The sequence below is a fragment of the Mesoplodon mirus genome (assembly GCF_964341445.2).
Source record: "Mesoplodon mirus genome assembly, chromosome: 9".
Taxonomy (NCBI): domain Eukaryota; kingdom Metazoa; phylum Chordata; class Mammalia; order Artiodactyla; family Ziphiidae; genus Mesoplodon; species Mesoplodon mirus.
The window spans coordinates 35,562,269-35,587,316 of NC_138985.1; the positions used below are offsets into that span (position 1 = coordinate 35,562,269).

The 25,048-nt window shown below is 33.6% G+C and overlaps 1 protein-coding gene across 1 annotated transcript in view; it reads right to left on the bottom strand.

The window, feature by feature from the left end:
• SEMA3E (semaphorin 3E) overlaps positions 1–25,048 on the bottom strand; it is a 273,154-nt gene that overhangs the window by 17,551 nt on the left and 230,555 nt on the right. The window contains exons 6-16 of the mRNA XM_082632907.1: positions 22,845–22,964; positions 21,646–21,788; positions 20,466–20,580; positions 19,962–20,031; positions 16,993–17,137; positions 14,629–14,851; positions 11,732–11,823; positions 9,473–9,514; positions 7,551–7,717; positions 2,889–2,956; positions 1,246–1,382 (exon numbers count right to left, since the gene is read on the bottom strand). Of these exons, the coding sequence (XP_082489033.1) occupies positions 1,246–1,382; positions 2,889–2,956; positions 7,551–7,717; positions 9,473–9,514; positions 11,732–11,823; positions 14,629–14,851; positions 16,993–17,137; positions 19,962–20,031; positions 20,466–20,580; positions 21,646–21,788; positions 22,845–22,964 (1,322 nt within the window). The remainder of the gene's footprint in view (positions 1–1,245; positions 1,383–2,888; positions 2,957–7,550; positions 7,718–9,472; positions 9,515–11,731; positions 11,824–14,628; positions 14,852–16,992; positions 17,138–19,961; positions 20,032–20,465; positions 20,581–21,645; positions 21,789–22,844; positions 22,965–25,048) is intronic.

Below are 25,048 nucleotides of genomic sequence, written 5' to 3' on the forward strand. Positions count from 1 at the left end.
CTTCCTCTCTAATAGCTATCCCAGGAACCTGGGATATAGAAGTTTAGTCATCTCCCAGAACGTACTTTATGATTCTCGACCAAAAACATTTTGGATTTTTAGTTTCACAACAGGCTAGGGGAAAAAAAGGCATAAAATGTAATTGTGCTCTACATGTAGAATCAGTCATTTAAACTTCCGATGACAAAGCTTTCGTCTCCAGCGTCAAAATGAGGTACAGACTTTCCTGACTCACTATCTTATGAGTACCTATTAGCTGTCCTCTGTGTCCTAAGGCAGCCCTCTAGAATTTCTTCCTCTTATTCAACTTGTAACCCTCTCTTTACTAAGGACCATTTCCCCAGTATTCACCAAGTCTATCACCCTTTAATATAACCAAATTTTCTATTTTTCTAATTCCATTTTTGTAAAAATTAAGTTCAACGCCCACATCAACAATGCTTTATCTGCCTCCCCTAAGCTTTATCTGCTTCACACCCTTGAGCCCTCCCTACATAAAACCAGCTCCCTAGACGCGCATGCATCTATACAGACTCTTCTGTATGTGTGCTTTAAATGCTGCCTAGTCTTCCGTCTGTAAAAGCAGGCCAACTCGTTCCTCTCTCATTAGTTAGATAATTATAGAAATATAATGTCCACCACTAAACCTGCTTAGAAGGATAAAAGAGCTGATGCCTTTTCTTTGGACAACAGTGGAACCCCTGAGTTGATGTCTCACATATGACTTAATAGCTTTATCAACAACTGGTTTAATGTCGCTGCTACTGTTGTTTCAATTCTATTATCCATGTGTCTAAGATATATGTGATAATGGTGTTTAATTTCGCTATTTTTCTAAAACACTGCCTTGGGTGATACAATTTGAGACTATAATTTTACAACATGACACTAAGATTATGAAGCCGAAAAAAGCTCCTAAGTTAAAATCTAATTCTAGGTTCCAAATTGTATTTATACATACATACATAATTTATTTATATATGTCTATAAATATAGATGTATATAAAAACCTACATGTATAAGTATTTTAAAACCTTTATATATACATATATACATATACCTATACATACACATATATTTATATGTATATAAATCACACATAATTAAAAAAACCCCACTTTTAAAATGACAGGTACAGCACAATAGATTGTTTAATTTTTTAAGTACCCAAATAAAGCATCATCTATCTACTGATGGCACACTGTATGCAAGACACCACAGTGTGAATGTGCAGCTACGAATTACCTCTTTTCTTGTGTCGTGTCCTTTCTGCACAAACCAGATAACTTTTGCTTGTAAAGATCGCGGGGTACATTCCAGCAAAGTACTGTTGTTCTCTACGCCATAGGCCAATCGTTCCTCAGTCTTATCCAAAACATCCCCTATAACATAAATGTTAACATCAGCCTTGAGACTTTGATTTTACTGGCAAACAATATTTTTGAAAAGATTCTTTATTCAGACCCCTATAGCAAAGTGAGTAACTTTTATTACTCATTGTTAATTTCTATACAGGAGTTATTTAGGGAGAGTAGCATACGAAAATCTAGGCATTAAAAAGGCACAGCAGGCTATGGAGTGAGACAGCAAGAAGTAACTGGGAGTTTGGTTCCAAAGGATGTAACAGTCAGATCAGTAAGAAGGTGCAACAGTGTTAAATTCATGGAAAATCAGTGGCAACATCCACTGATAAAGCGGGCAAGAGAAGGTGAGCCCCAAACAATTAAGCAAGGCATAGAACTACAATTCATGATTACAACCAAAGGCAGAAAGCAGAAATCAAGGAGATATGACACTACATAAACGCAAGTGTGAGTGTTATCTTGACAATGGACTGCACTTATCCAGATACGGGGCTCCTGAAGGAAGAAAAGAGTACGAAACTGAACTAAGGACTTTGCGAACAAGAACTTCTTGATTATAATCTGTATTTTGGCCCAGAAAGGCTCTCACTGAACTTGAACTCAAATGGGCAGAGAGGCAAGTATACCTAACTGCAGTTTGGAATAAAAGCAAGTGGATTTATTCTTTGTTGTTTTTAACCAAGATCAAATTCAGTACTAGATCCCAGGATTTTTTTTTCTATGTCTGAGTCCTTGCATTCAAAACTGACCCCTAAATTTCCCTAAAACTATAATGCCACCTTTCTCTAGCTAATAGAGAAAGGCTTACATCTTGCATCAAATCCTGAATCAGCCCGGGGTCTAGCAAATTGATCCCGGACCACAATCTCTGGAGCTGTGTATAAATACCTCTGGTCTCCCAATCATGGTGCCCCTTCCCCCTGTTGCTTCCTGGTGAGCGCAGCCTGTTCACCAACTACCATCATGGTGTAAAGAGTCAGGACGGTGGTTTTCCGTCTTGTCTGACTTCTCTACATTTGTCTACAGCTGAAATTTTCTCTCTTCCTTTACACATTGGACCACGTACCACCTTTCATCAGAAACCCAGTGAAAGAGTCGAAGTTTTCCACTTTATTCTATCCAAAGCTTAGTAGGTGACTGGATTCAAGTTAGATCACTCTTGATAAAATTACTGTAAGTTATAAAAACATGGTGAAGACATTCCCAGGGTTGAACTGGTGAAATAAATCCTGCAAATCACCGTGGCATCTGCCACCTAAAGTATGCAGCATTTTTGTTTTGGAGTCCCCTTTTTGAATTCTAACAATAAAGCTTGGTAGGTAGATAAAACGTTTTCCTAATTAGGAAAGATTATATACCCAATGCACAAAATCTTAACTACATGGAAAAACAGAATACTTTCAGGAACATAGTTCTAGTGTGTATCAATCACAAAGAAAACAAGGACCCTGTTTTAAGAAGCTGGCAGTTTATCTTCAACGCACACTCTAAGAAACCCATGGCAATCGATTTTCTATGGATTACCGACAAACTGCTGTCCAAAGCACTGCTGAGCTGCATTTCCATGACGAACATCTTGTCTGCGGAACCGCCTGAAAGTAAGTAAATGCATTTAGGAGATGTTCAGATTTCAATTTTCCAGACTTTAAAAGATAGCCAACCTCATTAAAGTTTCAAGTAGTACTCTGCTACTGAAAAAACTGATCAGTCATACGAAACCAGGATAAAATCCAAGTTTCATAGTTTTCCACATTTCCATTGAATGTTATTCAATGGATAAGATCTATAGAAAACTGTTTTTTAAATCGTCGCATGAGTTTGATTATAATTTAAGAAGGTTCTCTTTACATTTCTTTAAGAATTTAGTTGAACAAGAAGTCTTCTAGTTCAAAATGAGGGCCTTGGGTGGTAAAGAATGTGTGTAGATAAAGACAGTGGGATTTGAAGCAGACTACCTATTTGAGTAAAAATGCATAAAATTCCTATCTATATCAAAGTGCATTAAGTAAAGGTATTTGGATCTAAATATTTTGTTCTACAGCCATCATGATCAATATGATTGCTAATAAAAATAAACTAATAATATACTCAACTTACTTTTATTCAGTTATAACATTTAGAAAGGATATGCCTCTATTGAATGTGATGGTGCATTTACCTATTTAACAGGATGTCTTACATATAGTAGAACTCAAGAAATATTGTACTTCTCCTCAATTTGCCTCTAAAAGGCAAATATGCTTCTAGTATATTTTCATGTTTTATAGTTCGCTTAGACATATAATTGACAAATGACAATATTCTTTATCCATGGAAAAGAATTCCAGAATATAAACCATGTTTCAAATTTGTAAGCATTGTTTTCAGGAATTAAACAATGGAAATTATCATTATTAGTACCGGGAAGCTAAAATCAAGATCTTTGGCATATTAATTCAGATTTGAGATAAAAACAGAAGTATTACAATAAAGGCAGAAAATACTACTTGCTTCTCTAAATCATGGCATATCTTCAAGACAGAGGGAAAAACAGAAGGAAAAACAGAAGTTTTACCCCAGAGGGAAATGAGTGAGACTTCCAGAGTCATAAAGAGATGCTTTAACCATATGCTATGATAAAATTTGGAAAAGGGAACCAGATTCAAATCCCAATGCCACCACTCATGTGCTGCATGAACTTATACATATCCTTTGCCTTTCCTGGTTCTGTGTGTCCTCCTTCATAAAATAAAGTTGGGCTAACTGACCCCTAAACTCCAGTCTCAATTTCTTTTTTTTTCATTCTAGGTTTTCCTCAAGGTCACCAAATAGGGATATTGGAACGTTATTTCAAGAGATGGAGTGCTTTCGCACACATGAGTTCAGATCCTAGTTAAGAACGCAATACTTAAACAACCATTTAAGTATTTCCCTATATTGAACACTAGGACAGATGAATATTTCCAATCGATTTTTAGGATTATGACCTGTGTGCGAAAGCATGTTTAAAAAAAGATAGATTGTTGATTAGAAAACCTTACCTAAAGACCTGAGATTTTAGAAAGTTAAGACTAAAACTGCCACATGGATCATTCTACTGAGCTAAACTGAAAATAAACATTGGCAGAAAAGTAAGGAGCAAAATTTAAAAGTTTTAAGCCTCTATATTATTTTATACTAGCATTAACATCTATTATACAACTGATAGCAGCTGCAGGTGAGAATAAAAGGCTGTTGTTAATTCCTCATTTCATTGAGTATTGTTTTGGTATTGGGAATCCCAAGGCTGCTGAGCAATAATGAATAATGGAACAGGAATAAATCAATGAAATGGGAAATAGGTTCCACTCTGCAGAAATGATATTGTATCATATTTATTATACAGATAATGGGAGAATAAAGGGAACTACAGTCAGCTAATACTAGATAAGTATTGTGGATAGGTGTACAAAAATTTTGTTTAAAATCACTGGAAACATGCATTTAAAAAGAAAGATATCACATTCTCCAACAAAGCTTCAGTTCATTTTATACTATCCTAAAATAGCTGCTCTTTACTTCAGCATTTAAAAAAGAGTGTGTTAAAAGCAGGAGTTTTAGAAAGGTTAAGCAAAGTTGTCGTTTATTCTCAAAGTCGCATATTTTTCTTATATCTCTTGCCTCTTAGAAACTTTTAAAGAGAATGCTGGAAATAGACGGAATACAAGAGCAAGGGGGAAGAAAAAGACCTAGCTCTAGAAATTATAGTGTATTTTGGAAGACCATTTTAAACAAGTGGTTTGAATTGCGAATTAATGTTTTTCCTCTGTTGACTCATTTTCACTCTGTGAACAGAAGAGTATTTATTTTAATGACCAGTTTTCAATTTCTGCTGCTAGTCAGATCTGAAGCAAAAACGATCTGCTATAAAAGCAAACTATTTTCCCTTTATGTCCTGGAACTTATCCAAAAAGTTCTCCTCCAGGGGTGGGTGACGGTTCACAAGAGTGACGCTACTGGAAGATCTGCATTACATGTCACTGAACTGAACTAATTCACTTACGAGTATGGCTCCTGACTCCAGCATCTCACTCCTTCCTGTCTATGATTTTGCCCATTCATTTAACTTTTTCTAAATAACTCTTTTTGTCCACCCTTTTAAATACTATCTTACAAACTTGTGCATGTACGATCTTACAAGATGCACTGTATACCAAGACATGCTTAGCTACGGAAACTGCTCAGTTAAAATTCTTCATCGCTCTTGCTTGCCTAATACAAAACCTTGCTATTCGAAAGTATTTGATGCAAGGCTTGTAAACATATTGATTGTTGCTAAAAACAATAGGATAAATAATGTTGTTACTTTTGGTAAAACTACCTTTCTGCCCTTAGATCCTACCACTTCACTCCTAACCTATTGAACTACACGGCTTTCCCAGAACATTCTGTGCCTCTGTACAAACAATTAATTCTCTTTAGCTGGAATCTCCTTATATCTCTACCTTCAAGACTGAGCTCAAAGGTTGGGTTCTTTTGAGAATTAAATAATGTGTTATGTGTATTGCACTTAGTCCAGTACCTTACACATACTAAGTGCTCAGTGGTGAGCTACCATCCTTATTTACAATTCCATTCTCCACTTCAGGTTCTGATTTCCTACAGACAGGGGGCTGTGACTGTTTCTTCATACCCCTTGAACACAGTACAGAAACTGGCTTAATGAGTGAATAAATCATAAAACAATATTTTCAATTAATAACATGGCTATATTCCTCAAGAATTGCTTTCAAATATCAATAAGCATTTGTACAAAATCAATTAACTCACTCAATTCTTTAATACAGTTGGTAAATTATTTAGTTCACAAATGTCCTCTCAAAGCATATTTTTACTATCTGCTTAGTGTATGTTTAAACACTCATTGGACTGTTAACTTAGCTAAGGTCAAATTAACAAAAATTTGAATTAGTGACTAAGTTTGTTTAAAAATGAGATTCTACTACACATGTAAACTTAGAAAAATAACAACTGTATTAAATTAGATTAAATTAGATTTTGAAAAAGGTTTAAAGAAAAGTAGCCCAAAGTGAAAGAGCAAGAGTAAATGAAATTAATAAAAGTTGCTTTTCAGTAGGGAAACTGTATATGAGTCTATATTTTTGCTTTATATTATCTTTAGTCACTTTATCAAGTGAAAAAGATAATTGCTTATTCTATAATAAAAATATTTTCCCTTATTTTTCTCCCCAAAGAATGCACAATTTCTTCTGACTTGAGTGAAAATCCTTATTCTTTAAAATACTTCTGTACCTCAAGGTCTCCTGTTCAAAGAATCCCAGGATTTACCTTCTCTAACAAGTGGCAATGACCCCATTGAATTGTCGATATTAGAGTTTGGAGGTCTTTAAGTACCTTTCATTTGTGTTGAATTAAATCACACATTTCATTAATTATACAGGTCATGCATTTGCCTAGGAGTTAAAATATTCACTTTCAAAATGAAATAAATGAAGACCAGCTGGTCGGGAGGACACAGGGCAAATGCAGGATGTATTTCAGAATTTATTTATTTATTTTCCTTTTAAGTCTTTGAATTCCTCACGTGTGGGGTGGCTAGCCATTTCCACATTTTACATTTATCTAAACTGGTTTCATGTCTTGCAGTAAAAGTTTCAGGAGGGGAAAGAGTTGATTCAAAGCCGGAGGAAAAATAAAACCCCAGCAGCCTGCTCAGCCCAGTCTCTACACAATAATTAATGGGAGTTATTTTTCAGAAAAATATGGAGTTTTCAAAACTTATATTATGAACAAAATAGGACTATGACGATTAGGAGGTTTGGATTAACATATAAACATTACTATACATAAAAGAGATAATCAACAAGGACCTACTGCATAGCACAGGGAACTCTACTCAATACTTTGTAATAGCCTATATGGGAAAGGAATCTGAAAAAGAATAGATATACCTAAAGTCTATGTACACCTGAATCAAGTTGCTGTACACCTGAAATAAACACAACATTGTAAATCAACTATACTCCAATATAAAAACAAAAAAAAACAAAGTTACTTTGGAATAAATGGAAAATCACTAAAAAGAAACAAACAAGCAAAAAGAACCAACACGGTTATTTTCATGGAATGGGTACAAAAAGAGAAGAAAATAGTGTTAGGTTTGTTTCTCTAAATAAAGGAAAGATTCCACGGAAGACTCTGTCTCACCGTTTTGCATGTGTGCCTGTGGGGTAATACCGGGAGCAGGATATGCCATCCCAGGCGCAGTAAGGGTCTCGAGCCAGGCAGCAGTCTGCACAAGCACTTCCATACATGTCACACTGATGGAATCTGACTTGGGCCACGGCAGAAGCAGATCCAATATAGAGCTGTTGCTACAGACATCAAGGAAGAGAGAGGCCACTGGTAGAAATGGACAGAATTCTCACTGAGCTCTTACACCTGGATTTTCACATTCCTACACAATCGCCTCTGTGGATACTCACTTAAATGACTGCAGTTACTCAAGACAGATAATGGAACGCTGATACTTTCATTTTCTCCAAGATCTGAAATACTTTTACAGGCTTGGATGCATGAGTAATAAAATTGCTAGAGCAAGGCTGACAAAAATCTCAAGAAGTTGACTATTTTATTCATTATCTAAGTAGAGTCTTTCATCATCTAACATTGTAGGTTTTTTTAAAAGATCTATAGGAATGTCCAGTAGGAGACTGGAAAAGTAAATGGTCTTTTTTTGCATTTTTAATTGAGATACAACTGACATATAACATTATATTAGTTTCAGCTGTACAACATAATGATTCGATATTTGTATATATTGTGAAATGATCACCATCAGTCTAGTTCACCGCCCTCATCATACACTACAAATCTACAAATTTTTTTTGTGATGAAAACTTTTAGGATCTACTCTCTTAGCAGCTTTTAAATACACAATACAGTATTGTTAACTATAATGACCATGCTGTACATCATATCACTGGGACTTACCTATTTTATAACTAAAAGTTTGTACCTTTTGATAACCTTCACCCATTTCACCCAGCCCCTGCCTCTGGTAACTACCAGTCTGCTCTCTGTATCTATGAGCTTGTTTTTGTTGCTGCTGTTGTTGTTTGCCAATAGTTCACATATAAGTGAGATTATATGGTATTTGTCTTTCTCTGACTTATTTCACTTAGCATAATGCCCTCAAGGTTTATTCATGTTGTCACAAATGGGAGGATTTCTTCCTTTTTTATGGCTGAATAATACTTCATTTTGTGTGTATATATGTATGTATAAATGTATGTGTGTGTATGTGTGTGTGTGTGTGTGTGTGTGTGTGTGTGTGTATATATATATATATAATTTGTTTATCCAGTCATTCATAGATGGACACTTAGTTCATTTCCATACCTTAGCTATTGTAAACAATCCTTCAATGAACATGGGGGTGCATATACCTTCTTGAGTTAGTGTTTTTGTTTCCTTTGGATAAATACCCAGAGGTAGAACTGCTAGATCATATGGCAGTTCTATTTTTAATTTTTTGGGGAACTTCCATACTGTTTTCCATAGTGGTTGCACCAATTTACATTGCCACCAACAGTGCACATTGTCATATAATGTGTCGAGAAGTGATGTAGATATATAGAGAGTGACGTGGAATAAACTGTAAGAAATGTTATTAAGTAAAACGTAGAAGTAGCAGATCAACAACACATGTTCCCATTTGCCCAGACATAAAAGGTTATTTATAAATAAATGAGGTAATATATGCAACAACTACTTCTGAAGAAATTTAAACCAGAAGCTGGTTCCAGTAAAGTAGAAAAGAGGTTTGTGTTTCATCGTACACTCTTTTGTATTACCATCATTACCATTGTTTTTTGCAAAAACATTACCAAAAAAAAAAATCATGGAATAAGGCCCTATCATGGTTGTAGAGGTAAACCTACTCTTGTCAACCTTTCTAAAAACAGAAAATGAAGAAACCTATTACCTGTAAACCACTATGTATTTCTGTCAGAATAAAACTGTAACTTGTTAATATATAAGCACACATACTTAAGCTTTCTATCCTTTGACCTTATCTGATATATAGAACACACACACACACACATGCACACACACACACAACTTACTCTCTTTGATGAAATCTCCATAGAAATAATAGGAACTGGATCCTGAAAAATTAAAAAAATACGTTTCCTTTTTAGGAATAAAAATATAGAAACATACCTTAGTGTGGTTATAAATTACCTGAAATCATACTAGGTATGTGAGTTGTTTGCTGCCAAGCAGTCTAAAGCTTTCATTTTAGTAAATCAAAAGGAAAATACACTTAAATAAAATATAGCTTTCTTTTAAAATATATTTTCTAGTAGAGTAGGACAAAATGTGGATGAGAAAAGTAGTGAATAATCTAAGCATCTTGTAGTTTGTCTCTGGATTACAATTTTTGTGATTACATTTGAATATTACTCATGCTTTGGAAACTCAAATATCTTTAAATAAAATAATAAAGTCAGAGTGTTCTTTCTTATAAAGAAAGTTGAACCATTAGAAGTAAAACAGTTACGTCTTTGAATAGGTCTTATTGCCAATAAACTATGTGATCTTTCATTGTTTTAACCCAGGCCTAAACAAAATACTTTTCCATTAGAGTTCAATTTCCATGAACCCAGAACGCTTTGAAAAAGATGCATTGTCATCATCACTGTCTTAGAATTGCACCAGAGGAAGGATGAATCTACAGGATAGTTTGAGAGCCTATGTGCAATTCTAGGGATGGTGACTGAGACTACAGTGTCTCTACGGACACCACAAACTCAGTCAATTCTGAAAGTGGAAAAGCCATAGGCAAGTGGGATCCGATCTGTGGATAATTATCCTTCAAACAATTATTTTTTGAAAGAGAAAAACTGATCCTCTCTATTAAATTTTTAAAAATATTTTAAACTACAGAACCATTTATGCAGGCATGCATTTATTCATTCAAAACACAATGTTTCTTAAGGGTTTATATGAACAAGACATTGTGATGAATGTGGTTAATATGAGAGCTATGATTCCTAATGTGAAATGAAATCTTACAGAGGTCCAATACGTAAAATAAACAAAAGCATAGCTGCTCTGGTTGAGATAAGAATGTGGTTAACTTTGTGCATAGCTATGGGGAATCTAATCTCCAGAAAAGCCAATGCGAAATAAACTGTTTCTCATCAAAAATGTTTTCATATACATTCATCACCTACATACACAATCTTCATTACTTGCAGATTGTGTTCTTGCACATTTGCTTACTTGCCAAATTTTATTTGTAACTCCAATATCAATACTTGTGTTTCACAGTCATTCACAGACATGCGTGTGCTCAGAATGGCAAAAACTCTGAGTTGCCCAACATGTACATTCCCAGATGATGTCGGTCAAGGTGATACACTGCCTTGTTGTTTCAGCTCTCATACTGTAAACAGGTATCCTTTTCATGGTCTATTTAGTGCCCCATTTTCATACTGTTGTGCTTTTTGTTAGTGACTGTGCTGATTCAAAGGCCCCTAAGCATAGTGCTGAAGTGCTGTCTCGTGTTCCTAAGCTCCAAAAGACTGTGATGTGCCTTATGAACAAAACATGTTTTAAATAAGCCTTGTTCAGGCATTAGTTATAGTGCTGTTAGCCATAAGTTCAATGTTAAGTAATCAACTATGTATACTAACTAAGGTGTCTTTAAACAGAGACACACATAAAACAAGGTTATGTATCGATAAGTTGACAAAAATGTCGTGACTAGAGACTCTCAGGAACCTAACCCTGTATCTCCTCTAGGAGCAATGATTACTAATTAATTCAGCATTCAGGGTGACTTCAAAGACAGTAAGTGCCACAAATGTTGAGACTTATTGTGTGTGTGTGTGTGTGTGAATATGTACAATTGTTTGTGTCATGTCTAATCTTCCCATTATCGTTTTGTAGTTTTCTCTCTTTTAGTAAATTCTCTGTGTAAACTGCATGCCATAAAAAAGCAGTCTACTCACCATACCACAAAGTCCACAACATGAAATCTACTGCTATTTTTTAACTGTCTGTATCGATAGTAAATTTGTTCAAGATGATACACTGCAATAATGATTCTAGAATTCATTTGTGGGATAAGTGTCATTTCTTTATGTCACAGTTCACATAATGAAATTCTCTTCATGCTCGGTAAATACTGGCCTCTTCATCTGAACAGTCTATGACAATCAAATAGATGTATCAGAATTTTAAATCATTCTTCAATTCACTCTGAATTCACAATATACCGGTTAGAAAAAAAACTGACATAATGTTTTTCCTATTTATAACTCACTTGCAACTGTCTGTAATACATAAATGTTGGCTATATTTTTTACTAGAAATACCTTGAATATCTGAAGTTCTTCTAGAATTACTTCTTCCATTGATTCTGTTTCTTGGTTATAAATCGTGATTACTTTCAGCACGATTCCATTATCTGTGAGAAAACAAAAGAGATAAATTAGAAGCTTTGTCACAATCTGGTTTTCAAACAATTAAAAACCATAGAAAGACTATAAATTCAAATAAGATTTGAAATCTAGATGTACAAAACATTTCATCATTGCTAGTGAAAACAATATGACTACTTATATATTCATATTCATTATTTCAAAAATTTGATTCAAAAATCCAGTTAAAGGTTCAGAAATCAAAATGTCTTTTGGAATTAATGAAATATAAGACAGATGGCAAATTATTCTAGCTTCTTCTGTGATGTATGATGAAAGAAAATTTTTTACCTAAAGCTACCCTCCCTGTAAGAAACTATACCTTTAATCTTATGGAACCTTCCAAGCAACACACTATGGAAATTATATATATATATATATATATATATATATATATATATATATATATATATATATGTAAATATAGATAGATAGATAGGCATATAGATAGGACATGTTTATATCTATATATACTTTATTTTTTTCTTCCAGTTTTAATGAGATATAATTTACATACAGCACTGTATAAGTTTAAGGTATACAGCATAATTATTTGACTTATATACATCATGAAATGATTATCACAGTAAGTGAACATCCATCATCTCATATAGACCAAAATAAAAAGAATTTTTTTCCTTGTGATGAGAACTCTTAGAATTTACTCTCTTAAAAAGTTTCATGTATAACATATAGCACTGTTAATTATATTAATCATGGTGTACATTATATCCTTAGTACTTATTTATCTCATAACTGGAAGTATGTATCTTTGACAACCCTCATCCAATTCTCCCACCCCTCACCTCCAGTAACCACAAATTTGGTTATATACACTTTTAATAAAAATTTCAAGCATACACTATTGAGAGAATAGTATAATGAGTCCTCCTGTACAAACCATTTAGCTTCCATAATTATCAATAATTTTATAAATTTATATTCACCTTTTAAAACTCCAAGTTATTTTTATTATTCCTGATATTCTCAGCTTGTTATTTCCAATGAAAAATTTAATAAGACACTAATTTGCTTGTAAGAAAGATTTGGTGTAGTGGCTAGAAATAACTTAGGGGAAAAAAGCACGTTGGAGGTTCTGATCCAAGAGTTTCTACGGTATTTAAGCAATTTGTTTAAAAATTATGAAATCTTGTGGTTGGGTTAATAAAATTTGATTAAAATAAAACAATAACAATTACCTGTATCATACATTAAAAGGAACAAAAATTATCATATCAAGCACACATTATAAATATCCCACAATTATTATATCAAGTAAAAAGCAAAGATGAAACTCAAATTATCAATTTGCAACCAGTGATTTTGCAATAAGGACTATATAGCACTAAAGCAAGTGCCTGGTAAATTTGGGGAAACATAATTATTTTGTGGGATTTTCCAATGCTGTACTCATCACACATTTATCAAATATGTTCTTTGTGCTGAAAAGCTGTGGTTCAATATAACAATATCTTTACGTTAAACATAGGTTACAAGAGAGTGTAAGTATATACCTGGTATTTCTGGAATTCTCTCAAATAGCTTTGGTCAATCTAATAAACAAGTATTTCTGAAAACATTCTTGGACTTATATATGACTTCTCATTTAAAAATAACATACTTTTTTCTATGATTAATTTTATCAAATATTACTCTTGCTTATGGAATTCTTTTTTTTTTAAACTCTGCTGGATATCACTATAAGTGAATTCATGGCCAGGTAACTTTAACTTTGTTAAAGAAATCTGATGCTTTGTTAATCTTGAACCCATAGTGTAGAACACATTACTAACCTCCTAAAATAAATGAATAAAATACAGCCTGCACCAGAGATCAATTTCTTGAAATCCGATGAATATCTCCTTACTTAAATCTTTGCTTTTTCAGAAAGCATGACTGGAAAAGCTCAAGCACCAATATTAATACTATATCCTAATTCCTGATTTGGGCATATGCAACGTCTCTTTAGAATATGTCAATGATTAAAGTTAAGTATGGTAGAATGTTTCCTCTTCTAAATAGGAGCTGCTGTAGCAATTACTATGATGCATATGAAAAAAAAAGAAATGATCATTTTAAAGATTCTTTAAATGACTATATAATTTTAAAGTACTTGACAGAATTTTATACATATTACCCCGGATGCTAAAAGATTCCAAGTTCTCTTCCACAAGCTAGATCTAATGCACAGCATTAACTGAAATTACAAATTTATTTGAAATATTCACTTTTAGCATATTTATTACACTTTGTTTTATTAATGCAGGATATTATAGCTTTGGTCTAAAATTTTATCTCCATTATGTGTAACACTTGGCTTGTTTGGCACACATGGTTGACTTCTGATGGGGCCTGATAAGCACAGTTGAGATTACAGATTTAGGTGAAATTACCTAAACCTCACCTAAAGATTGAAAAATCTTGAGACCTTGCTGAGCAGCCAAAGGTAGCGGTGGGCCTGGGAGAGTAACAGGAGAACTATCCTTGTATGGCACCCTATTTCCTCTGTGAGTTCTTTTTGGAACCAACATTGTTTATTGTTTGTTAACATCAATTACTCATTCCTTTACATATTCATTTGTTCAAATGTATTAAGTATTGACCATGTATCAGGAATTATGTGCTGTAACTACCCCAAATCTTCTCTTCCATTGCAGTAGACAGGTAGTATGTAAATGAGCCAATGGGTCAACCAGGGTTTTGTTGGTAGGTGGGTCTTTTTTAATGTAATAATGTTATTGATTTTAAGGTTCAATTTAAATGTCTCTCTGAGTACTCTCTAATCTCTTTACCTGTCCCAATGAACAAGACATCATATTGGCCATCCTCGGCTTCCACTCGATCCACTGCTATTTGTTTCAGGTTATACTTTCCATCTGTTTTCACCAGTATTGGTTTTTTATGGGCAGGTTTTATGGGCTGGTACATAAGTGGATGGCTTCTTGCAAATCTGATGGCATCATCGGGGTAGTCTTTGGTGGTTCCATACCTCCCTCCATTCACTTTGCTGGCACACTGAAATACAAATGGAGAGAATTTTTTTCCCCTGAAATCTAAAGAGCAAATTTATACTCAATTATGAAAAAAATAACAAAAACTGGGTATGTTCAGTTAATCAACTGTGCATTTAGCAATATTTAGTAACCATACACTCTTCATTACAGAAATAAAATCTGCATTAAAAATTGCATAGAGAGACTGAATTATTTCAAACATGCAGCAGTAGAAATAGACAGATAGTAGTGAAATACTGAAAAAGTAAAGTATATGTAATACTGGTATAGTCTGGAGGTAATATAAATGTATAACATTATAAATATTCTAATTATTTTTCCTGCTTCTAAAATTTATTTTTCATATTTGTAAATTAAATTTTAATTTGCTATGAACAATATATTGCTCATAGCAAAACAAAGAGACTCTTTACTGTGCTAAATCTTCCCCCCAAATTAAGAATCACAACCGCACAATAGCTTTCCCATTATTGATACTATGATTGGTGATGGTTCCAATTGTCTCACTGACTACAGAATTTTAGTGCTGTAACATTGAAACCTATTCAAATTCCATCGTTGTTAAATAAGGAAAAAACACTCTCTGTTCTACTGTAATCTGTATGAATTTATATTATTTTTATATGAATTAGACACAATCAATTGAGAAAACAAGAAATATTTGCCATAACATGTCTCAATTCTTAAATCACTGACTCTAAAAATAAATGTTCAACGGTACCTAAGTTACTTCTCGGAATACCTTTAACTGTGTTGATTCATGCTTGTTATTAAGTGCTCCCTCATTTCACATATTTTCCTCCAGAACCAGCAGCAATTGCAATGATGACCTTGATAAAAATTTTCCACTTCAGAGTATAAATACAGTAGTTTAGTAATAAGATTCTGCAAAGAGGGCATTTTTAATGGTTTGTTTTAAAAATTTGGGCCATATTTCTTAATTTGGCATGAATTTTTCACTTGAGTGTACTTTCATGATATATAATTGGAAACATTTTGGACCAGCCTGGAAGCAGTTCAGTAACCAGTCACTTCCTCCAAATCTCCTTTAATACCATGTGGTTTCAAGAAGCATTTCCAGCAAAGCCACAGGAGTGGGTTTTCTCCATTTAAATTGTAATTTCAATCAACAGAGTGAAATAAAATATACTTTATGTCTTACTGGAAGTAATAATTTTAAGCTAGTGAGAGAGAGTGATTGAAATGGTAAAGCCTTACACTTGTTAATGTAGGTAAGCTTTGTTTCCACTTTGAATTTTGGCTCTGCAAAAATGGTTTCTACTCGACTTGCAAGCACTTGTGGAATCAGCCTAGTGTTGGGTTTTCACCAGCTGCTCATAATAGTGTAGACCGTGACCTGCATGACAAGTTCAGTATTCGTTCTCCATGGACAGCAGATACAATGATGCTACTTTCCGAACATAGTTGTGTACGGAACATGTGATACAAAATCATCCTCATCATCCTCATCATAATCATCATCATGTGTGCAATTAAAAGCACAAAGTTTGAATGGCTAGTTAGGGAGAATCTTAGTAGTATCAGTTAAGAGGCCAATGGTGGAACTTCTTATTCTCTAGCAACACAGCTGTATTGTCACTTTTCTTCCAGAAGGCCAGCAAGGATGGCAAATGGGGTGCTCAGAATTCTGAAGAGCCAGAGAAAAAGCTTCCTCTTGACATCTTAAAGTGAGAAGTAGGGAGACAATGTGGCCTAGGGAACTGAAAGCCTGACTCAAATATTATAATATAAAAATTTTGTAACATTCTCTCACATGGAAATCACATGTGGCACTAATTCTTCTGAAGAGGCTGAGAGGAATCTGATGCTCATTTCACTGGATATTTCTGTATTGACCAGTACCCTTAAAAATAAAATTTTAGTGAGAGCTACATAGAAAGCTAAAATATCAACAATAATATATAGTCTATAATGCTAGATTATATTCTTTTCATTAAACAACAAGCATACATCTTGATGTAAGAAGTAATATTTCTTTACCTTGCAAGTAATCAAGCATATTTTTAGGTATTGAATTTAACTATTTCATGCTAATTTAGTAAAGCATCTGAAACAATGAACAGAATATTACTAAAAGCGTCTTTAAAAAATAAGAATACTTTGTTAAATGCCTAAACTTACAGAACCAGGTCTTGGATAAGGGACTTTTCCTTCATAGAGTGACCAGTGGTATTCAGGTCCTTCCTTATGTGCATATGGTCCATTAAAGGCTGCCCGGATACTGGACATGTGATAGACACATATAGCATGCCCTCTAAATATATTACTAAAAAAAAAAAGATAAGTTACTATTCTGGAACAGACTAGGAGGTCACCGAGTCAAGCCCCGCAGACAACATAGATAAGGATGAAGTCTTTTGGATAAAAGAGTTGCAATCTCTTAAGCATAGGATATTCTAGAGATACCAACTATTGCAATATTTCAAGTATGGAAACTCCAAAATTTACCATTTTTTGCCTATTTATTATAATAAATTGAAAATGACATTGTTAGAATCACAAAAGCAGTTGTGTCACTTCATTTTTTCCAGTTAAATCTTATTTTTTTTATTGAAGTATAGTTGATTTACAATGCTGTGTTAGTTTCAGGTGTACAGCACAGTGATTCAGTTTTATATATATATATACACACACACACACACACACATATACACATATATATACATATATATATACACAGACATATTCTTTTTCAGATTCTTTTGTGTTTTTATATTTTTCATTAAGATTTGGCCTTAATATTTTAAAGATTCATTCCCAAGTTGAGGAAGGCTTTATCTCCTTGTACGTTGTCCTCTCTTCCAAGTAGACAGTGTTTTCCTATTCGCCATTCTGTTAATATTGCTATAAATTTTATTCAAATTTTATTACTTCTCTTAGTGTATATGATTTGAAGAACAATTTAAAGTCTAAAGAAAATTTGGGGCTTTGTTTCATTCTTTAGCTTGGGGTCACAGAAACATTAATAAGCCTGCTGTATATTCCTTCCTTCAGGTCACTGAAAACAGTGCTACAGTGGAAAGGTTTACTGGGCTGCACCAGATTAATTTTGAGAAAAAGACTTACATTCTACAAAGCTCAGATTCTTTACCTGCAGAACTACTAGCAACTGAAATTATTTTTTTGATAAAAATTTCTACTTGACGCAGATAAAGACAGTAGTTGACTAACTACAGCAAGCTTCATTGGGGGCATAAGATTCTGCAAAAGGACATTTTAGAATGATTTGTTTTAAAGATCTGGCTGCATTTCTTAATTTGGCATAATCTGAATGAATTCTAACACTTCCCTAGCCTCCTTATTGTGAGAATTAAAATAATTAGTTTGTGAAAGTGCTTTGCAAAATGGATAGTTTTTTTAAGTGTAACATTTCCTACATTCTGAGACACCTGTAGAACAGCAGTTATGTTACTGTCTGAGGACATCAATTTACACATCTTATAACACACCTTGAAGCAATTGGAAATGCCTGCAACAGTGAGAAAACCAAATAGTCTTCCAACTAACATGGCAATAAACCTTTGATCACCATGCTAGGATATCAACCTTTACGTCAGGTAACAGCTGGCAAGCCTTTTTCTCACAATTATGTATAAATTGAACAGTCAGAATTGAAATTATGGAAGAAAATAATGTCTTGTCTTTGAAATCTCAGACAGATCTATTATGCTATCATTTATGAAAGCAGCTTATAAACTGATCATTATAACCCATAAAAAATCTATACTGATTATCCTATAGCTTATATTTATCACATAAAGCCATGGATTTATCATGCAGTGTATAAATTCTTCACTGGCATAAGGCAGAAGATGAAATGTAAAAAGAAGTTAGGGATTTTCCATGGACTGTAATAGCTACCAGTCTACATTAACATCTCCTTGCATCAAGGAATAACTGATAGCAAAATTGTTTCCATGTTTCTGTGCTGAAGAAAAGGTCTCCTTACAATAGCAGGATACTTACTGAAAGAGCTTTATTTTTTTTTTCAAAGTGAGCGTAATAAACTACCTGCTGAAAAAGTAAACAAAAACTATGTGGAGAGATCCTAAGCAAACAAGGTACACATGACTATAGAACAGTTTAAGGCCAATGCAATGCAAACGAGGAACTGAGTAATATCATTCTTTTCCCGTCAAGAGAACTGAAGTATATTCTTTATTTCTCATTCCAGTCATATCATCTCCACTCTGCCTTATTTGGAAAGACACTCAGGAAATTATATATATAAACTTTCAACCAAAACTGATTCTAATAACATTTTTTCATTCATGTATCAACACATGAAATATTTTATTCATTTTTCCAGCACTCTTCAATGGATACAAAATACAAAAGCATAAAAGAGAAAAATACTAGATCATAAGCCCTAAACTTGAGCACCTTTTTAAAATTTTAAACTCAGAGGGTAAATCATAAATGTGTGTTCTCTAAGAATCTGCATAGAAGCAAGACAACCAGAGTAAAGGAGTGGGCCAAATGCTCTGTGATTAAGGAACCAAGGAGTGTTCCATGAAGATGGCAACTGACAAGTATTGGAAAAACTGATAGAAATCAGCGTTAGAAGGGAAAGTAGATAAATAAAATCACAGTCACTGGGAAAGCAGACACTGGGATTCTGACAAGGTATTATCTTGTCAAAAGCAGAGTCTGTGGGAATTTAGAGGAAAAACGTTCAATCCTGAATGGGGAAGACTTGATAGAGAGCCTTGAAAGCCTGACTTGGACAATTGTACATGATGATTGAAAGAATTATCCTAGACTCTATAGCATGGAACTAGTACCTTAAAAACTGTATGAGAAAAAGAAAATCATTCTGTTGTAGATCAGAGAGGGAAGAACTTAGGACATTGAGCATAGGAGGATGCTGGTACTTCAAACAAAAACAAATAAGGATCTGGATTGAGATTGTGGCTTTAAACATCAAAGTACAACTGCAAACACAGGAGACCGAAGAGAAATTGGTGACTTATAAAGTACGGAAAGTGAAAATAACTCATTGGTCAATAGTATTTTCAATTGCATATACGGTGAAGGGGTTTGGCATCCTTTGTTTCATGATGTTTCGACTGGCCATATAAATTTCTCACCTGGTAGTGTTGAAGAGTCCAAATATCACTGGGTTCTTATGATCTCTGGTATGCAGCAAAAAAACATCCTCTGAAACATTAAAGACCATTATGTTACTTAATATGTTTAGTCCTCGTTGCATGTGAAGAAAATATATTGACATAAAATAGTTTAGAACCCATGATAGATTTTAAGATATACATTTCCATATACAGTCATATAACAATGACCAAATGACAACATAGTGAGACTGATGACTGTTCAAGATGACTTTGAGCTGAGCCTCAAGGAGGGAACTAGAGGCACTGACTCTAAACTAACAAGAGGGGTCTTTCTGTTCCCGCAACTCCCTTGTCCGCATTCGGGGACCTGGCCAAGATGAAAAGAATAGAAACTCGCTCTAAGTTAGACAGAAGTCAATTACTGTGGAAAGCAAATTTTCCATATGTGCTAGAAACAGTGAGGGTTATACAAAGAAACATATATATCGAAGAGGAAAATTTAACTCTCCCAACAATATTTACCTAATTCATCAAAATATGTATCAATTCCATTCATTCCTGGTACTGAGCAAACCAGTCTAGCTTTCAGGAAAGTGCTCCACTTGTTCACTAGTATTCTCTGTCCTCCTACATCGTTCTGTAAAAAACAGAAAGCAGGTAAATGGGTACCCAGAGAACTTTTACCACCAACAGATTTTGTATTATTAAACCTGCAGATGGCAAGAGTTATACTTCTTTTATTCAATGTGAAAATTTGAGCATAATCTTCAAATAATAATAAAGATGCAATTCCCCATAAACTTTTTCTTTAGGTTTGCACATTCTGCCTTGTCAATGTACTTTCACCCTGGCCCATTAAATACAGTTTCCAGGTATTAAACAATGTTAGTAGAGAGTAGAGTACCCTTCCCTAAATCAAGTAGTAAGCTTTATGATACAGTAACGTTCATTATTATTTTATTGATAAATAATCTGCTTATCTCAGAAGTACAGAAGCATCCACTTCTTTTTCTTATTTTAGGGAAAAAGGCTTGAAATACTAACACACAAGCACACATATACATAACAGGCATACATATTTGCACATATACACAAAATACATATGTGTGTATATGTGAATATATATATATACATACGTATATACTGAACATACATATAAATGTCTTCTTAACTTTATTCAAGTATCTTCTTAAATATCAAAATAACTTCACATTTATAACACTATTAGCATTCTCTCAATATATATGGCTACTTCAGTTGGTTCTGAATGTTCACAAAACAACCTATCTGACTATGCCCAACAAAACTATATATGTTTTTCCTACAGAATCAACCATCTGAATTGTTGAAACATGCTTATGTAAATTATTTAGAATGTGGATTAAAGAAATTAGCAAGATTTTGGTGAAATTAACTTTTTAAAATGGAGCTCAAACTTCTGTGTAGGAAGAAGTATAGCCTAATTATAGGCCATTTCTTAGTAGGGCTTTGAAAATGGAGAAAATCACACAAAATGCAAAGCTCTTTTCAGATTAAACTTTCAGTAGATATGAAGTCTGAAGACTAGATCATAAATACCAATTTTAGGGAGCCTAACAGAATAGAAGAAAATATACAGTAGAAACCTACTATAAAATGAACAAAGTCCTGACCATAAATTGTGAGTTAGGCAAGTTTAGTGAGAGAGGAAGGCGGTCCTCACCACGCAGAGTCGCCCCACTCTGGTGTAAATTGCCTGGGCATTGTTTTCTGCCTCCAGGGCCTTCTCCGTAAAAAAGAAATACACTTTGTTGTCATCTCGGTCTTCATTGTCAGGGATCATGTACGAACCTACAAATTTTGGTTCTAGAGAAGTAAAAATAGATGAAAATGTAATAACTATTACAACAAAGTAAGTTAATATATTTCCCTTGAAATTTTGTACTAAACATTAAAATCATGTAGCTATCTCCATACTCTGTGCAAATCAACAATTTTTAAGAAATGTTAGGGTATTTAAAATTTAACTGAGTTGGAGGGAAATAAATCAATTTCAAATAGCATACATTATAGACCTGAAATGAATTCAAAGAAGAACAGGTTAGGAGCAGCATGATTATAATCTCCATGAACTTCCTCCCATATATATATATGGGAGGCATATATTAAAGTCAATATATGTAAAATATTTTAGTAAAGAAGTCTATCATTATTTTTTTAATTCATAAATTATCTATCAGTCCAGCTCATGGAAGACCATTTTAAGTTTTTGTATTTGTAATCAAAGGGATCTGAGGGAATGACATCTGACAGATAATGGAATGTCAAATATTTTAATGATAAAATGCTGCCAATAATGATTATGCACTCTAAAGCTTAATAAAAAGGCTGAAAATAATGAAACCACTCACTATAAAATGATTTTAGTCCCTAGATATACCAATGTGCCAAAATATAAACATGATTCCTTACAAAGGATTCTATGTAAATGAATGCCTAGTGATTCTCCTAGAATTTCATTTGTCTCTCAAGTACAATGTGATCTTTTTAAAACAAGCAAAGCAAAGCAATCAATTCATACAAAATTATACCAACTGACAAGAGAAAACAAAGCAACTTACTGGATGAAAGGGGTTTTCACTTCTCATGTGTTTGTCTTGCTCATTTAAGTCCTGATTTCTAACTATTGCTATGAGGGTAATCTGGTTGTATAATAAAGCTGATGCACTCTGCTATAAAATGATATACATATATCATATATAATATTTTAATTCGGGAATATTGCTAAGGAAAAAAACCCTGAAATTTGTGAAAACTATAAATTACATTTGTATTGTTATTATTATCAAAATGGCAAGTTTCCCATGAGCTCTGGACTTGCTTTCAGTTCTGATTTACATACGCTTTTCTCCCCAGTCCTACCTTTCAACAGGCGCTCGTCATCGTGCTCAGTGCGGATATGAGCCAGTCGCCCCAGGCTCCTGAAAATGGCAGCGTCTCTGCCCCAGTAGTCACTGTAGAGTCCAGCAAACAATTCACTACCTGCATGAAAACATCAGATAAGTCAGTATTCGTTTCTGGGTCTGATGACAATGTATAAAACCACAATTACAATAAACATATCCAGGTTTCCCGTGTATACGGCCTAATGAAACAGATACTACTGCTAAGAGCATATATGGTACAGTCAGACGGCCAGGGTTTGAATTGTGACTCTGCCACTTACTAGATGTGTGAACTTGAGCAAATTGCTTAACCTCTCTGTGCCTCAGTTTCCACATTTACAAATAGGGGACTAGCCCTCAGAAGTGTTGTTAAGAGTAAAGCATTTAGAAGAGTAGCTGGCATATACTAAGGCCTATATGAGTATTTGATAAATAACCTGGCTTTATGGTATTTTAATAAACTTCTTTTAACCTTCATATCATCAGGGTATTAGTATTGGTATTGGAATTAGTATTAGTATTGGTATTATATGTGAGTCAGCTAACTCAAATTCTTCTTGTAGTAAGAAATTGCTTCCATCAACAGGATTTTAAGGCAGGAACCACAAAGTCTGACAAAGCTGTATATAATCCAATTAGTTGTCATTTAATTTGTAAGTGTGTGGCTTATTTACACAGAAATGACAGAAAGAGCTCATAATTTAATCAGGCAGTCAACAGAACGAATGAAGTTAGCTGCAACATGTGGTGAAGGCCACAGACTTAAATCAGACCAAGGAATACACAAACGTATGCAGGATCTCAAGCCATGGCAACGTATCTTTGGGGCCAGCCAGAAAGAAAGACATTAAAATTGCTCACGAAAAGAGAAAAAATAATTAACAAAAAGAAAAATAACATAATGATATAACTAGACCTCCAGAAAGACCAAAACCTCTCAAGCACAGGAACCTGGGGTTCTCTTTTGTCAAACTGACAACAAAAGGTAACTGGCGGGCTCCTCAGTGAGGCCAGAAGGATTGTCCTGGGCATATGAGGCTCGAATCCTGTCCTGGGCTAAAATCTCTGGCCAAGAAGCAGATGATAGCAACAGATCACTGGATATAGCAAACTCAATTTAGGTTGACAAAATTATTTTCTTAATGAGTGTCATGTAACTGTGGTCAGGTTTTAAAATATAGACATGATGAGTACACTGAAAGTATACTCAAAGTATTAATGCCTTTCTGTTAAATCTGGAATGTGTACATATGTGTCCAAGTGGTATTTAAAGTGCTTTTTTTAAAGAGAATTTAAATTAATTGGATTTCCAATTTAATAAATTTAACTGTATACTCAATTTTAGAATTAGAATTATTAGTTACGGTATAAAAATTTGACCAAGTATCTAAACAGAATTAAACAAAACTTGAGTGTCATATTTATAAATTTTATTGATTAGATTTAAAAATTGTTTCAATATTTATGAAAGGTTTTCCCTAAGGTAAGGTCTTTAAAACTTTAAAAAACTTGAACAGATTAAATATATTTGTATGGTTTAAAATTTGAGAAAGTAATCAACTGAGTTGTAAATAGGATCACTGTAAGAAGTTTATTTCCACCTTGAGATAACTAACAATTTTTCAAAAGTAAAAATGATTGCTTTTGTTAGATTTAGATTTAGAAAAAGAAAAGTGAGATATAAATTGAATTTAAAAATAAGAAAACTAAGTTTTGATAAATGTTATTAAAATAAACTATTCTTCATTTACAAAAAGACAAGTAACCATAAATGTTTTTTTTTGATTCACAAAACCCACTATGGATACTTAAAAACTATACAAGATACAAATAAATAAAATCCAGGTCTTTCACAAAGGAATTCACTTTTAAACTATATATATTATATAAGTGAGAAAGAGAGAGAGAGACAGGAGAGACAGAGGCAAATGTGGTAGAATATTAACAGTTGGTGGGTCAAGGTAAATGCTATAAATTTTTACTCCTCTTTCAATTTTTCTTTGTATTTGAAAAATTTCAAGACAACAAATAAAAAAGAAGCTGTATTTGTTTAGTTCATCCTGTATATTCAATGCATGCTGAATGAGAAATATGATAAGGAAAATAACAAAAACTAAAAAATAAAGATGCTTTATATCCGGACTTAAGAAAATAAAATTTGGTAGAGAAGAGTTATATCAG